The sequence below is a fragment of the Molossus molossus genome, unplaced genomic scaffold (genome assembly GCF_014108415.1).
Source record: "Molossus molossus isolate mMolMol1 unplaced genomic scaffold, mMolMol1.p scaffold_m16_p_20, whole genome shotgun sequence".
NCBI lineage: Eukaryota > Metazoa > Chordata > Mammalia > Chiroptera > Molossidae > Molossus > Molossus molossus.
In genome coordinates this window covers 22092817-22108804 of record NW_023425356.1, presented here as the reverse complement: position 1 = coordinate 22108804, position 15988 = coordinate 22092817, and the positions used below count along the sequence as shown (strand labels likewise).

The 15988-nt window shown below is 42.5% G+C and overlaps 1 protein-coding gene across 6 annotated transcripts in view; it reads left to right on the top strand.

The window, feature by feature from the left end:
- Positions 1-1200: 1200 nt before the first annotated feature.
- RPRD2 (regulation of nuclear pre-mRNA domain containing 2) overlaps positions 1201-15988 on the top strand; it is a 108031-nt gene continuing 93243 nt past the window's right edge. For 4 of the 6 annotated variants that reach the window (XM_036272112.1, XM_036272108.1, XM_036272116.1 and 1 more), the window contains exon 1: positions 1201-1437. In XM_036272112.1, the coding sequence (XP_036128005.1) occupies positions 1233-1437 (205 nt within the window). In that variant the 5' untranslated portion in view covers positions 1201-1232. The remainder of the gene's footprint in view (positions 1438-15988) is intronic. The other 2 variants (XM_036272110.1, XM_036272115.1) reach the window with 2 other exon arrangements.

Here is a 15988-nt window from a genome sequence, read left to right as displayed (position 1 = left end):
GCCAATGTGAGATATCTTGCCTTTTAGCCTTTCCTCATCTCGAAAATTTTACGAGGAAATTTTTGTTTCATTTCATTTACTTCCTCTTCCTTTAATTCATATAGTCAAGTAGCTATGAATGGTATGGTCCAAGGGGAATGTAAAACATTGCTTGGTCTGGGAGTATGCGTAGTGAATGGCTCGCTAGACCCGGAGCATGCGCATCTGCTAAGGCACGGCAAGATGGCTGCAAGCCACTTTGTCGTGCGTCAGTTCCCCGAGGAGTTAGTGCCCTGGCAGCTGCAGCTGCCAGAAAGTAACAGTTGCCGCTCAGTGGTGGGCATTTTTGGCCCTGTTTTGTGAGCTGGGTAACTTCAACAGAGACACCTCGATAGGAAGAAAAAGGCGAGGCGGTGCATCCCCCTCCCCCAATCTCTCCTTAGTTTGGCCAACTCCCTACTCTTCCTCCCCTCCCCATTTTCCCTCCTAGCCCGCTACACGCTGGTGTGTTGCGCAGGCGCAGAAATAATTGAAGCACCGCCTTGGCCCTGAGGGCCTGTGGGCTCCTGCGCGCGCTTCTGATGCTTCTCCCTTGATTGGTCAGATTGCCCCGCCATCTAGGCCTCCCACTGCTTTCTAGGTTGAGAAGGAAGCAGGGGGCGGGGCTAAGCGGCGCGTGCGCGATACTGTTGCTGTCCCTTTGCTATTGCGTTGCAAAAAAAATCCTGACTAGCTATCCTTGGGCCTTTTCTGTGCTAGAGGATCTAAAGGAGAGAGAAAGATTTCTGCTACCGAAGGGGCAGCCGGGTAGTATTAAATTTAAGATATTAACGCCCGCCTTAGTAGGAGTGTGGGGATAGGAGTGGGAAGGGCCTTAGCGTAGAGAGCCGAAGAGTATAAAACCATTGGTTTGGGGGACCAGGCGTTTTGAAAGGCTTTGCAGGGCCTGTTTTCTGCGTAATTCTTCCCTGGATACTGACTGGTTTAAACACACCCCCCCTGAACAATTTAGATAAACCTTCGAAACCCACAGCCCCTCCTTGCAGCGTGTAGGAGCCACCAGCGTGCCCAACAGCTGGCCCGGCCGTCCTACCTCCAGAGGAGCCTAGCGCGTGCACCGTCCCCTCCCCCTGGCCTCCCTCCCCACCTACGGCTTTCACGCATTCGCAGTGATTGTTTTGCTCGCTCCCGCCGCCGCCGCCGCCGCCGCCGCCGCCGCCAGAGGAGCAGCAGCGCTTGTGCAAACCGGCAAGATGGCGGCCGGCGGCGGCGGAGGCAGCAGTAAGGCCTCCTCCTCGTCGGCCTCTTCGGCAGGGGCTCTGGAGTCCTCCTTGGATCGAAAATTCCAGTCGGTAACCAACACCATGGAATCTATTCAAGGCCTTTCGTCTTGGTGTATAGAGAACAAGAAACACCACACTACTATCGTCTACCATTGGATGAAGTGGCTCCGGAGATGTGAGTGTTGGGGGTGCCTAGGGGAAGGGAAGACTAGGGAAATGAAGGAAATACTGCGCGGGTCGCAGGGGGTTTTCCCATGGAGCCACTGCATTTGGTTGGGGCTGTTCACATTAAAGGTTTGACCCGAGTGTTCCCAAACCCAGTGTCCATTCCTAGCCAGGGTTTTCCTAAATTGCAGGAGACTTAGCATTTCTCGGATATTTTAGCTACTGACTTGGTATGACCTTGGGCCGTTGGTCCCAGATCTATGGAGATTTATACATCGTATCGTTTCAGAGCCTTGTAAGGTTTTGTTGACTTGACTGAACCTTTACGGAAATTGTCGCGTCCGTTTGTTTCTTAGTATAGGCCTTGACGTGTTAATGATTTCTGGTTTTCCAGAAGATATAGACAAGCTCTGCTTTAAGTAGTACTAAATCCGCCTATTTCGCTGGAATATTTGGATCACTCTATTTTCTACTGATCTAAACTTGTGATGTGTAATAAGAAGAGCCTTCCTTATCTGAATTAATGTTCAGTAATATGAGCTCCACATAAAGCTGAAGCGACTACCTGGGAGGTTTCCCCATGTTTGCTGCAATAAAATGCAGGCTTCTTGATACTGGCCGGAAACAACTGTAGTCAGTATCATTTATACTTTAAAATCACTTGAAATTCCTTTTTAAAGAATTGAGTCTAGTTTCATAGATAATAATCAAAACAGGAAATCAAGAAATGTGCTCTCTGAGTATATAGTACTTTTCCCACCCTGGTTATTACTTTTTTGTCTTCATTAAGGAGTTTTTCCACTTTGCTGCTTTACTACAGAAAAGAGGTCTAGTAAACTGCCAGGAAGCATGGATTGTTTGCAAAAGATTTCTTATCTTTTGGGAGGAGGTGTGGAAAAGTCACTGTTGCTTCCTGCTGAGAAGAGAGGGTTAATCCTAAATCCATCTATATTTGAATTTTAGGTCTTTGTGGCTTGTCACTAGTGATACTCATGTCTAGTTATTCTTATACCATATCAACTATTGCTTCTGTAATGTATTGATTTGTGTTTACCTTTTAGGGAACAGATGGATAAAACTTGCAAAATCATAGGCCCCAAGCTTAAAATCATTTGTGTATATAAAGTTATTGTTGGGAGAGATGTTTTGTGGCTCTTTGAAAGGATTATAGAACCAAAATGGGATTACCTATATTTATCAATAGCAGGTGGAAGTTACTTTCTTTTCAAGAGGTAAGATAGAACATACAAAATAAAATATAACGGTTATCATCAAAGACACTCACATATTAAGTATCTGCTGAGTGCCCAGCTCTGCTCTTTACAGTATATCTATCTCATTACACCTTAAAACAACCCTAAGAAGTAGATTATTTTATTTTATTTTTATTCCTTACCCAAAGATATTTTCCCATTGATTTTCAGATGGGGGGGGGGGGGACATTGATGTGAGAGAGACACTGACCTGAAAGACCCTGACCAATATTGAACCACAACCAAGGTATGTGCCCTTGACCAGAATCGAACCCAAGACTCTGGTCCGCAGGCCAATGCACTTAACCACTGAGCCAAACCTGCCAGGGCCTTAGAAGTAGATTTTTTAATCATTGATTTACAGATGGGGACACTAAGGCTCAGAAATGTTAAGTTGCTTAAGTTTACACAATAAAATGGTGGAGTTAGGATTTGACTCTGCCATATCAGTTGACAGTGGCCACATTTAACTTTGTAAAATGTTTTCAAGATTATTCTTTGATGTACTTGGCACAGTGGTAGCAAGCCATGCTCATATGAGCCTGAGAACTTATTTTTCTTAAACGTATTCTTCCTGTTTTAAAACCTTTTTACTAAATTGTGCAAGTATTTATTTAACATTTTCTACCTTCGGGCTCTGGTGCTTAAACTGTATGGTTACATCATTTGCAAGAATAAGTTGGTCTTTATCCCTGCCTTATGGGATTACAAAAGACAATTACAATATTTTTTTCTAGTAAGCAATAGAAATATACTGGAGCCAGAATTTTTCTGCCTCTGCTGTTGTCTGAATTATTTCCCTTGTTAATATCTTAAGGTGGAACAAATGATTGATCTAGGAAGATAATACTTCATTTGAAGTGCATGATATACAGTTCATTTAGTTAAATGCTTTTGATTTTTGTTCTCTTGGCCTAGTGGAATGCAAGTCAACTTTCTATTTTTATTTTATTTTTTTCCTCGCCCTAGGACATTTTTCCATTTTTTTGTTCAGATAGAGTGATAGGAAGAGAGAGAGAGAGAGAAACATCTTTGTGAAAGGGACACATCGAGTGGCCGCCACCCGCACGACCAACCAGGGCCGGGGACAAACTGCAACCGAGGTACATGCGCTTAGCGGGAACCGAACCCGGGTCTCTCTGGACCGCAGGCCGACGCTCTAACCGCTGAGCCAAACCAGCCAGGGCGCAAGCCAACTTTCTAAAATGGTTGAGGGTAATTTGTAGTAGTTTTTATTTACAGTTGACCTTTGAACAATGCAGAGGTTAGGGATGCCAACCCCTGAGCAGTCAGAAATGGGTGTATAACTTGACTCTCCCAGAACTTAACTACTAAGAGCCTACTGTTGACTAGAAGCCTTATTGATAACATAAACAGTCGATTAACATGTATTTTTTTGTGTTAAATGTATTGTATATGCTGTATTCTTTTTTTGTTGTTCAGATAGAGTGGGAGGGAGAGAGAGGAAGAGAGAGACATCGACATGAAAGGTACACATCGAGTGGCTGCCACCCACATGACCAACCAGGGCTGGGGACAAACTGCAACCGAGGTATGCGCCCTCAGCAGGAACCGAACCCCGGTCTCTCTGGACTGCAGGCTGACGCTCTAACCACTGAGCAAACTGGCCAGGGCTATACTGTATTCTTAAAGTAAACTAGAGAAAAGAAAATGTTATTAAGAAAATCATAAGGGCTCTGGCCAGTTTGGCTCAGCAGTTAGAGTGTCAACCTGTGGACCTAAGGGTCTCGGGTTCAATTTCCAGTTGGGGTACATGCTTGGGTTGCAGGTTTGATCCCCAGCCCTAGTCGGGGTTGTGTGGGAAGCAGACAATCGATGTGTCTCTCTCACATTGATATTTCTCTTTTTCTCCCTCCCACCCTTCCATTCTGTCTGAAAGTCAATGGAAAAATATATTCAGCGAGGATTAACCAAAAAATATATATAATGTGTATATATATATGGAAAATACATTTGAAGTATTTATTGAAAAAAATACACATATAACTGGACCCTCACAGATCAAACCCATGTTGTTCAAGGGTCAGTTGTACATTTAATGAGCATAATTTATCTCATTGTTAGTAAAGCCTTTTGAGATATTGAGGAATGTGGTGAAGGGCACAACGAAAATAGTTTATGCATTGGGCCTTGTTTTACATTTAATTTCCAATTTCTTTTCAGTTACAATTATTTGTTTGAGTTTGGTTTCTAAGTCAGCTTTAGACAAATTTGTGATGTTGTTTTTGGCATCTTCAGCCTCTCTCCATTTTTCTGATGCTTTGTGCGTGCGCGCGCTCTCTCTCTCTCTCTCTCTCTCTCTCTCTCTCTCGCTCTCTCTCTCTCTCTTTAAATCCTCACCCGAGGACATTTCTCCGTTTTTTGTTCAGGTAGAGTGGGAGGGAGAGAGAGAGAAACATTGATGTGAAAGGGACACATCGAGTGGCTGCCACCCACACGACCAACCAGGGCCGGGGACAAACTGCAACCGAGGTATGCGCCCTTAGCGGGAACCGAACCCGGGTCTCTCTGGACTGTAGGTCGATGCTCTAACCACTGAGCCAAACCAGCCAGGGTGGTCTCTCTTTTTCTCTGGCATCCTTTATTTAGTAATTTTTATTTAGACCTCTGAATTGCTTTTTTCTTTATTGATTTTAGAGGGGGAGAGAGATAGAAACATGATGAGAGAAACATTGATTGGCTGCCTCCTGCATGCCCCACACTGGGGATCTGGCCTACAACCTGGGCATGTTGTTGACCAGGGAATCGAACTGGTGATTGCACCTGCAACACAGGCACACTCCCTTGACCGGAAGTCAAATCCTTGACCCTTTGGTGCTTGGACCAAGGCTCTAAGCACTGAGCCACACTGGCCAGGGCCGGTCCTACTGATTTTATTCAGGCTTCTTTTAATTTTTTGACTGATGCATTCATTATCATCCTTTTTAAAAGTAATCTTTCTATAGCATAAACCCTTGCCATTCCTGTGCTTTAAAGTCCTCCAGTTGATATCCCATTGCAACAGAGTTAAGATCTAAACTTCTTTTACTATGGTCTACAAGTTCCTACACTGCTACCTTTCAGGCTTCTTCCAGTTTTATCTTTTCATCATTTAGATTCAAGCTCAAATATTACCTCCTCAGAAAGGCCCTCCCTAATGACCTTATTTCAAGTGGCCTTTTCAGTTGCTTTCTATCACATCATTTTGTTTTCTTTTTAAATTTTTTTCTTTATTGCTTTTTATTTTTTATTTTTTTTTTATTTTTTTTATCCTCACCTGAGGACATTTTTCCATTTTTTTTTTGTACAGACAGAGTGGGAGGGAGAGAGAGGAAGAGAGAGAGAGGGAAACATCGATGTGAAAGGGACACATCGAGTGGCTGCCACCCACCCGGCCAACCAGGGCCGGGGACAAACTGCAACCAAGGTACATGCCCTTAGCGGGAACCGAACCCGGGTCTCTCCGGACCGCAGGCGGACGCTCTAACCGCTGAGCCAAACCGGCCATGGCTCTTTATTGCTTTTTAGAGAGAAAAAGAGAGAGGGAGAGAGATAGAAACATCGATGAGAAAGAAAATCGATTTGACATAGACAACAATGCTGGGGACAGGGTGGGGGGGTGGGTATCGGGAGGAGGGTGTCAATGGGGGAAAAAGGAGAAACATCTGTAACAAAAATAAATTAATAAAAAAAAATAAAGTGAGCCCTGGCCAGTTTGGCTCAGCGGTTAGAGTGTCGGTCCATGGACTAAAGAGTTGTGGGTTCGATTCCAGCCAAGGGCATGTACCTTGGTTGCAGTTCAACCCTGGCCCTGGTTGGGGTCGTGTGGGTAGCAACCAGTCGATGTGTCCCTCTCACGTCAATGTTTCTCTCTTTTTCCTTCTTCCTCTCTCCCCCACCCCTCCCATTCTATCTGAATATATTTGAGAAAATATCCTTGGGTGAGGATTTAAAAAAAAAAAAAGACATTTAAAAATAAATAAAAAAGTGAACATTTTACGAATCAAAAAAAAACCCATCAATTGGCCGCCTCCTGCATGCCCCCCACCAGGGATCCGGCCCACAACCTGGGCATGTGCCCTGACCAGGAATCGAACCCTCAACCTCTTGGTGCATGGGTCGACGCTCAACCACTGAGCCACACTGGCCAGGCACATCATGTTATTTTCTTTTTCTTTTTGTTAATTTCATCTGAGGATATTTTTCCATTGGTTTTCAGAGAGAGTGGGAGGGAGGGAGAGAGAGAAAGAAACATTGATGTGAGAGACACATTGGTTGTCTCCCGCATGACCCCAACCGGGGTTGGGGATCGAACCTGCAACCGAGGTACATGCCCTTGCCCGGAATTGAACTCGAGACTCTTTGGTCCACGCACTGATGCTCTAAATGCTGAGCCAAACTGGCTAGGGCTTACATTTTTTTAAAAATTGATTTTAGAGGGAGAGAGAGAAACATCAGTGCGAGAGAGAAACATAGATCGGTTTCCTCCCATACTTGCCCCAACTGGGGATTAAGCGCAGAACCAGGGTATGTGCTCAGACCAGGAATCGAATCCACCACCTTTCGGTGTACGTAGTAGTGCTCCAACCGAGTCACACCAGCCAGGGCCACATCACTTTATTTTTAGTGTATGAAATTACTTATTTGTTCGCAAGTTTATTGTCTATCATCTCCCACTAGATGACAGGGCTATGCCTTCTTTACTACTATATCCTCAAGCAACCAGAACAGTGGTTGGCACACAGTAAGCAATCAGTAAATATTTGCCAACATAATTTAGTGAAATAATTAAGAACTGGAATTGTTTTAATTTCTGTTTACATTCAGAAGGAAATGTTTATAATTTAGTGAAAGAAATAGTAACTATGGTTGTTGACAGCTTCAAGATACGGCTTTTACATAGACTTTGTGTGCAGTTTGACCAGAATATAATTTCTATTTTTTCATTCGTTCCTCCCATTTTTAATGTAAAATGGGAATCAGTTTAAAATAGGAATCAATATGGAAAAGTAGAACTAGACTTAAGTTTATATCTTAATTTCATCACTTAATACCTGGGTGGGTCCGGCTGGTGTTGCTTAGTGGTTGAGTGTCGACCCATGCACTAAGAGGTTGCTGGTTCGATTACTGGTCGGGGCAAATGCCCAGGTTGTGGGGCAAATCCCCAGTAGGGGGCATGCAGGAGGCTGTCAATCAATGTTCTCTGTCATTGATTTATTATTATTATTAATTTATTTTTGTTACAGATTCCTCTCCTTTTTTCCCCACTGAGACCCTCCTCCACATCCCTCCCACCTTGTCCCCGGTTTTGTTGTCCTTGTCCATCAGTTATACGTACATGCATAGAAGTTCTGTGGTTTATCTTTTTCCTCCCCTCCAAACCCTTCTTCTGAGGGTTGTCAGTCTGTACCCTATTTCCACATCCCTGGGTCTGTCCTATTCCTCAGACTGTTTATTATTATATTATTCCACAAGTAAGTGAGATCATGTGATACAATGTTTTTATCTCTGTCTCTAAAATAAAATAAAAAAACATTAAAAAATATACTTGGGTGACTTTGCAAAGTACTTAAATTGTGAGCATCAATTTCTGGTCTGTAAGTAGAGATAATAATTATTTCTCATAGGATTAGTGTCTAGATTTAAGAAGATAATACATATATTTTAGCATAAGTCCTGGCATATAGAAAACAGTCACATTATTATGTTGATGATGATGCAGAAAAAGATAGTCTTAAGATCCTGAGTATTAAAAATATGTACAGCATAACTTTGGGTACAGTAGTGGAAATTATATTCCCACGCAGGGCAGATGAATTGGACCTGCCTCTTTGTAGTGAATTAGCGAGTGCTCTGAGGAACTGGTAGGCCAAATTGGAAAGTATGGTATTTTCATGTTGTGTTTCTAACCATTGAATGGTTGGTCTGTTTTATAGAAAGTGGTATGAGAATTTAAGTGAGCCGGGCTGGTATGGCTCAGTGGCTGAGCATCCACCCATGCACCAAGAGGTTGTCGGTTCTATTCCCAGTCAGGGCACATGCCCAGATTGTGGGCCCAATCCCCAGTGGGGGATATGCAGGAGGTGGCCAATTGATGTTCTCTCTCATTGATGTTTCTATCTCTCTCTTTCTCTTCCTTCCTCTCTCTCTAAAATAAAGAAAATTAAAAAAAAAAAAAAAAAAAGAATTTAAGTGAGTTATTTGAAGAAAAGGGGGATATAGGAAAGTAGAATTATTTGTAGAGCCAGAACATCTGTTGAGATTTCCCTTGACCTGTCCGGCCAACGTGGCTCAGTGATTGAGCATCGACCCATGCACCAAGAGGTCTCTGGTTCGATTTCTGGTCAGGACACATGCCCAGGTTGTGGGCCCAATCCCCAGTTGGGGGGCATGCAGGAGGCAGCCAAACAATGTTCTCTCATTGATGTTTCTGTCTCTCTCTCTTTCCCTCTCCCTTCCTTGCTCTAAAAAATCAATAAAGGGAAAAAAATCTTAAAAATGATTTCCCTTGACCTATTTTTGGTACAAATTTTTAATATGTACAAGATTCAGAAAGCATGACACCACCCCCTTCTACTGATCTAGTTATCAATTTAATGGTCAATCTTATTTTTTCCATAAGAGAAACTGTTATGTAAGCTTAGATTAGCAAAAGACAAAACAAAACTCTTTATACAGGAATAATTTGTTGTGGATAATTTGTAAAGTACAGTTACTATTTCTGATCAATGGCAGTGGGTTTCTTTTTTTTTTGTAAAACAATGAAAATTACTTTGTTGCTGGATTCCTTATGGCCTCTTGTTCACAGTGGCAGTGGTTTCTTAATTTGGGTTTTAGGATCCTTAGCTGGACCATGAAGGTGGTGTTAAACAAAAATTTTAACTTCCATGGTAGAAAGTCTTTTTAAAAGAAAAGCCCTGGCCAGTTTGGCTCAGTGATTAGAGCATCAGCCCACAGACCTGAGAGTCCTGGTTCGGTTCCTGCTGAGGGCACGAAGCTCAGTTCCAGTTTGTCCCTGGCCCTGGTTGGGGTCATATAGGTGGCAACCAGTTGATGTATCTCTTTCACATCGATGTTTCTCTCTCTCCTCCCCTCTCTCCCTCCTACTCTATCTGAAGATAATTGCAAAAATGTCCATGGGTGAGGATAAAAAAAAGAGAAAGGGTTTATTAGGCTTTTGCTAGCCAAAAAGAAGACGGGTCTTGGGGTGCGGAGCCTAAACCACCAGCAGCATGGCCAGGTAGGAGAGACTTGTCCCTCTCTCAGGGTTTGCAAGGGTTTTTATATATCATGTAGGGGGAAGAAAGATGTAAGCCACCTGAAAGGATTTACATTAGCTATCGGTAAAAGGGTGGAAGAAAATGATGGGGTATGTGCGTGTAGCAGCTCAGGTGCAAAGCAAAAAGAAATGTCCCCTTTGTGGATTAGCTGTGGGCGGCGGAGACTCCTAGAGTTTATGGAGTTTGAAGGATAACCTGTGGAAATAGCCACCTGGAAATTAATCCAAAATTTCAACAAATATAGAAGGAATGTGAGCAGTGTTTTGTTAGCTGGCCTGTAGCCATTAACAGTCTAACAGTTGTGTCTTTCTCTCTTACTCTCTGGCTTCGTAGTGTAATTTAGAACATCTTAGAATGTTCTCCTTGTCATTTTTAGCTGGACTATGACGATGATAATTTTGTAGCTAACTTGTAACAAGTGCTTACTATGTGTCAGGCACTGTTCCAAGCATTTTACACACATTAATTCATTCAATCTTCAAAACTCTCTGAAGTAGGTATTATGATACCCATTTTACAGATGAGAAAACAAAGGCAATGAGAGGTTAATTTGCCCATGGTTACAGAGCTAATAAGTAGTGGAGCCAGGATTCAACCCAGGCATTCTTTTTTTTTTAAATCCTTACCCAAGGACATTTTTCTATTTTTTGTTCAGACAGAGTGGGAGGAGGTGGGGGGGAGAGAGAGAACCGTCAATGTGAAAGGGACACATCGAGTGGCTGCCACCTGCACGACCAACCAGGGCCGGGGCCAAATTGCAACCAAAGTACGTGCCCTTAGCGGGAACCGAACCCGGGTCTCTCCGGACTGCAGGCCGACGCTCTAACCGTTGAACCAAACTGGCCAGGGCTATTTATGGAATATTTTCTACAATGCAGAAAACTTTTGATAACGTGCTTATTTATTCAAGTTAGGCAATATAGATTAACTATAATGTTGAGATTTTAAATCTTAGTGTTTTTGTTTCTGTTTTTGCTTTCTGTGGCAAAACTGTTTATCTTTTGTGGATTTGAAGTTCCGATTAGCATGTATTATGTTTTTTATTAATAAAAAATGGGTAAACTAGTTGAACATGTTATTAAAGTTGTCTACTAGATAAAAATATCTGAATGTAAGGTACATATAGATTAAATAGAAAGTGAGGTTTTTGGTGGCAGAAAGTTTAGGGTACTGCACTGGTCAGTGGGGAGTGTAATCTGCTATTTATATTTGATATTCTACAAATCTAAGGGTCTTGGACCATTTTATGCAGCTCTAACTTTTGAATGTAGCTATTCCTTTAACTGTTTACTTTCTTTGTAATCCATCCTTTATCAGAGATATGGAGGTTAGACATGTAGAGTATAATAATACTGCCATAGGCATAAAGGTTTTTTTTTTTTAAGATTTTATTTAATCCTTGCCCGAGGGCATCTTCCCATTTTTGTTCAGCTAGAGTGGGAAGGAGAAACATCCATGCAAAAGGGACACATCAAGTGGCTGCCACCTGCACAACCTCATCTGGGGCTGTGGAAAAACTGCAACTGAGGTACGTGCCCTTAGCGGGAACCGAACCCGGGTCTCTGTGGACCACAGGCCGATGCTCTAACTGCTGAGCCAAACTGGCCAGGGCAAAAAAGTTTTTTTATTGTTTTTTTTTTAGGACATTTTTGCATTTATCTTCAGAGAGGGAGGGAGGAAGAGAGAGAAACATCGATGTGAGAGAGACACATCAACTGGCCGCCACCCACACAACCCCAACCGGGGCCAGGGACAAACCACAACCAAAGTACGTGCCCTTAGCGAGAACTGAACCCAGGTCCCTTAGGTCCGCGGGCTGACGCTCTAACCGCTGAGCCAAACTAGCCAGGGCACCGTAAAGATTTTTAATCAGATATTGTATGCAGGTGAACTAGATACGGATTCTGAGTTCCAAGATGAATTTTTGCTTATCGCAAATAGTTATTGAATACCTACTGTGCCAGGCTCTGGGGATACAGTAGGTGAACAAAATGGAGAACATTTTTTGCCCTCACGGAACTTAACCTGTAGTAAGGAGAGACAACAAATTAGTAAAATATTGAATATATTAGGAGGTAAGAATATTAGAAGGGCTGTAGAGAAATATAAAGCAAGAAAGGGGGATACAGAATATTGTGGGAGTTTGCAGTTTTAAATTAGATGGTAAGGGAAGGCTTCACTGAGAAGGTGACATTTGAGCAAGGAGGTAAGATATTAAGCAATATAAATATGAGGGTGTGAGAGAAAGAATGTCCCAAGACAAGGAAAACAGAAAAATATACACATCTTGAGATTAGAGTACGCCTGTTAAGTTTAAGGAATAGTAAGAAAGCTTTTGTGGCTGGAAAGCAGTGGATAAAATGAGGATTAGCGGATGAACTCAGAGATTATGGTGGGTGATGGTGGATGGAGAGGCAGATCACAAGAGTTTTATAGATATTATAAGGTGTTTGGCTTTTATTCTGAATGAAATGGGGAGCCATTTGAGCAGAGGATTGATGTGAACTGATTTGTGATTTTAAGAGTTCATTCTGGCCCTGGCCTATTAGGCTCAGTGGTTGGAGCATTGGCCTGCAGACCAAGTCTCCGGTTTGATTCTGGTCAAGGGCATGTACCTCGGTGTTGGTTGGGTCCTTGGCCCTGGTTGAGGTTGTGTGGGAGGCAACCAGTTGATGCCCCCCCCCACCCCCATCTGAAGATTAATGGAAAAGTATCCTTGGGTGAGGATTTAAAAAGGAAAAAAAGTTCGTTCTGGTTGTTGCAGAAACACATATATTAGTTAGATGGGTATTGTATTAATCCTGGAGTAAGATGGTGGTTTAGAATAGGTTGTGGCCATTGGAAGTGATAAGAAGTAATTTAGTTCTAGATCTCTTTTGATGCTAGATCCTACTGGATTTCTAGATCCTACTGGATTAAATATGCGGTAAGAGAGGAGAATAATAAAAAATGACTTTTTTGGCCTGAGTGATGAGAAAGAGTTGACAGTTACGGGGAAGGCTGTAAGTGGAGCAGATTTTGGGAGGAAGATCAGAAATTTAGTTTTGAATATATTAGGTTTGGGTTGTCTACATTTAAAATAATCTTTGCCCTGGCCAGTTTGGCTCAACGGTGAGAATGTAGGCCTGCGGTCCAGAGAGACCTGGGTTCGGTTGCAATTTGGCCCCGGCCCTGGTTGGTCGTGTAGGTGGCAGCCACTCGATGTGTCCCTTTCATGTAGATATTTCTCTCTTTCTCTCTCTTCCTCTCTCTCCCTCCCATTCTATCTGAGCAAAAAATGGAAAAATGTCCTCAGGTGAGGATAAAAAACAAAAATAATCTTTATTGAAATACAGTTCACAAATATAAACTTTAGTCACAGTGTACAAGATAATTGTTTTAGTATATTCAGAGTTGTGCAACAGTCACCACAGGACAAGGTGTCAGTTTACTGTGTCTTTTAGAACCACCAGGCTGGAAGAGATCTACAGTTATGTGCTGCTTAACGGGGATGCATTCTGAGAAATGCATTGTTAGGCGATTTTGTCATTGTTCGAACATCATAGCATGCACTTACACAAACCTAGATGGTATAGCCTACTACACCCCTAGACTATATGATATAACATTTTGCTCCTAGGTTATAAACCCATATAGCATGTTACTATGCTGAATACTGTAGGCAACTGTAACACAGTGGTAAGTATTTGTGTATCTAAACATAGAAAAGTTACAGTAAATATATGGTATAAAATAGTTCACCTATATAGGGCACTTAGCATGAATGGAGCTTGTAGGCCTGGAATTTGCTCTGAGTGAGTGAGTAGTGAGTGGATGAGAAGGCCTAGGACATTATATTGCTGTGGACTTTGTAAACACTGTATACTTAGACTACATTAAATTTATAAAACAATGTAAGATTAAGTCAAGCACAAGAGAAAATGATGTAATCAAGAGATGGGGTAAACATCAGATGTGTGAGGCTATTGCCGGCATAACACAACATACTGTTTTACAACAAACTTTCTTTTTAAAATATGTTTTTATTGATTTTTTTTTAGAGAGGAAGGGAGGGAGAGAGAGATAGAAACATTAATCAGCTGCCTCCTGCATGCCCCTGTCCGGGGATTGAGTCCACAACCCGGGCATGTGCCCTGATCTGGAATCGAACCAGGACCTCTCAGTCCATAGGGCAATGTCAATCCCCTGAGCTAGACAGGCTGGGTCAAAATTTAAAAAATAAAAAGTAGAAAGAGTGCATTCTAATGATAATAAGTGTAGTATATAGTCTGACTGGTGTGGCTCAGTGGTTGAGCATCGACTCATGCACCAGGAGGTTGCCAGTTCGATTCCTGGTCAGGACACATGCCCAGGTTGTGGGCTCAGTCCCCAGTGTTTCTATCTCTCTCTTCCTCTCACTTCCTCTCTCTCTAAAAAAGTCAGTAAAGGAAAAAAAAAAAATAATTTCTTTTTTTTTTAAAGTGTGATGTAGTATATACATAAACCAGCAACAGGTTATTTATAAGTATTATGTACTGTACATAATTATATGTGCTATCTTTTTTGTGTTTTTTTTTTCATCCTCACCTGAGGGCATTTTTCCACTTTTGTTCAGATAGACTTGGAGGGAGAGAGAAAGTGAGAGACAGAGAAACATCGACCTGAAAGAGCACATCGAGTGGCTGCCTCCCGCACGACTGCAACCAGGGCTGGGGACAAATCGCAACTGAGGTATGTGTCCTTGATGGGAATCGAACCTGAGACTCATTGGTCTGCGAGCCAACACTCTAACTGCTGAGCCAAACTAGCCAGGGTTGTGCTGTCTTTTTATACAGCTGGAATTGCAAGAGGTTTGTTTACACCAGCATCACTACAAGGGAGGGATGAGGAATACATAGCACTATGACCTTGTGATGGATACATTACTAGGCAATGGGAAATTTTCAGCTGCATTATAATCTTGTAGGTCCACCTGTATGTGCAGGCTGTTGTTGACTGAAATGTTGTTATGTAGCGTATGACTGCACTAGGGATTAAGTGTAGATAGAGAAGTAAGTGTAGTTAGATAGAGTAATAAGAGTAGATAGAGAAGAGGTTGAAAGAAGGCTCTGGGGCATTCCGTTATTTTGGATACCTCTTTCTACTTATTTGGTCTGATGTGTTTTTGGTTTAGGTTCTTTTTGAGGTTCAAGGTAGGCTTTATCTCAGCTCCCTAAAGAAGTAATACATCTATTTTGATCTCTTGCATATTTCTATTCTGGTTTAGGCTTAATGCAAATTGTAGTGTAATTGGTCCTCTTCCTCCCCTTTGGATACCTAGGTCACATTTTCTTCATTCCATTTCCCTAGGTTCATAGAGAAGCAGATAATATATTTCATGTTTCCTGACAATGTTTAAAAACATGAAACTACCTTAATTATAGCGTATAATTATTGCAATGTTATACTAAGTTTTTTTACCTGTATTATGAGACTATACAAGCCATCATTATGTTCTTCATTTATTTTTTATTGTATTTTATTTTTTTTTATCCTCACCCAAGGACATTTTTCCATTTGTTCAGATAGAGTGGGAGGGAGGGAGAGGAAGAGAGAGAGAGAGAGAGAGAGAGAGAGAGAGAAACATCGATGTGAAAGGGACACATCGAGTGGCTGCCACCCGCACAACTTAATCAGGGTCGGGGGCAGACCGCAACTGAAGTACATGCCCTTAGCAGGAACTGAACCCTGGGTCTCTCTGGACCGCAGGTCGATGCTCTAAGCACTGAGCCAAACCGGCCAGGGCTGTGTTCTTCATTTACCTGCTTTGTCTGTCAAATGCAGAAGTGTGGTATGTGCATGGCCCTAGGTGGCTCTGAAACAATATGTAAAACATAACTTTGTGCCCTGGCTGGTTTGGCTCAGTGGTTAAAGCGTCCGCCCGCAAACCAGGGAGGCCTGGGTTCGGTTCTCACTAAGGGCACATACCTCGGTTGCAGTTTGTCCCCAGCCCCGGTGGGGGTTTTGTGGGTGGCAACCAGTCGATGTCTCTCACATCGATGTTTCTCTC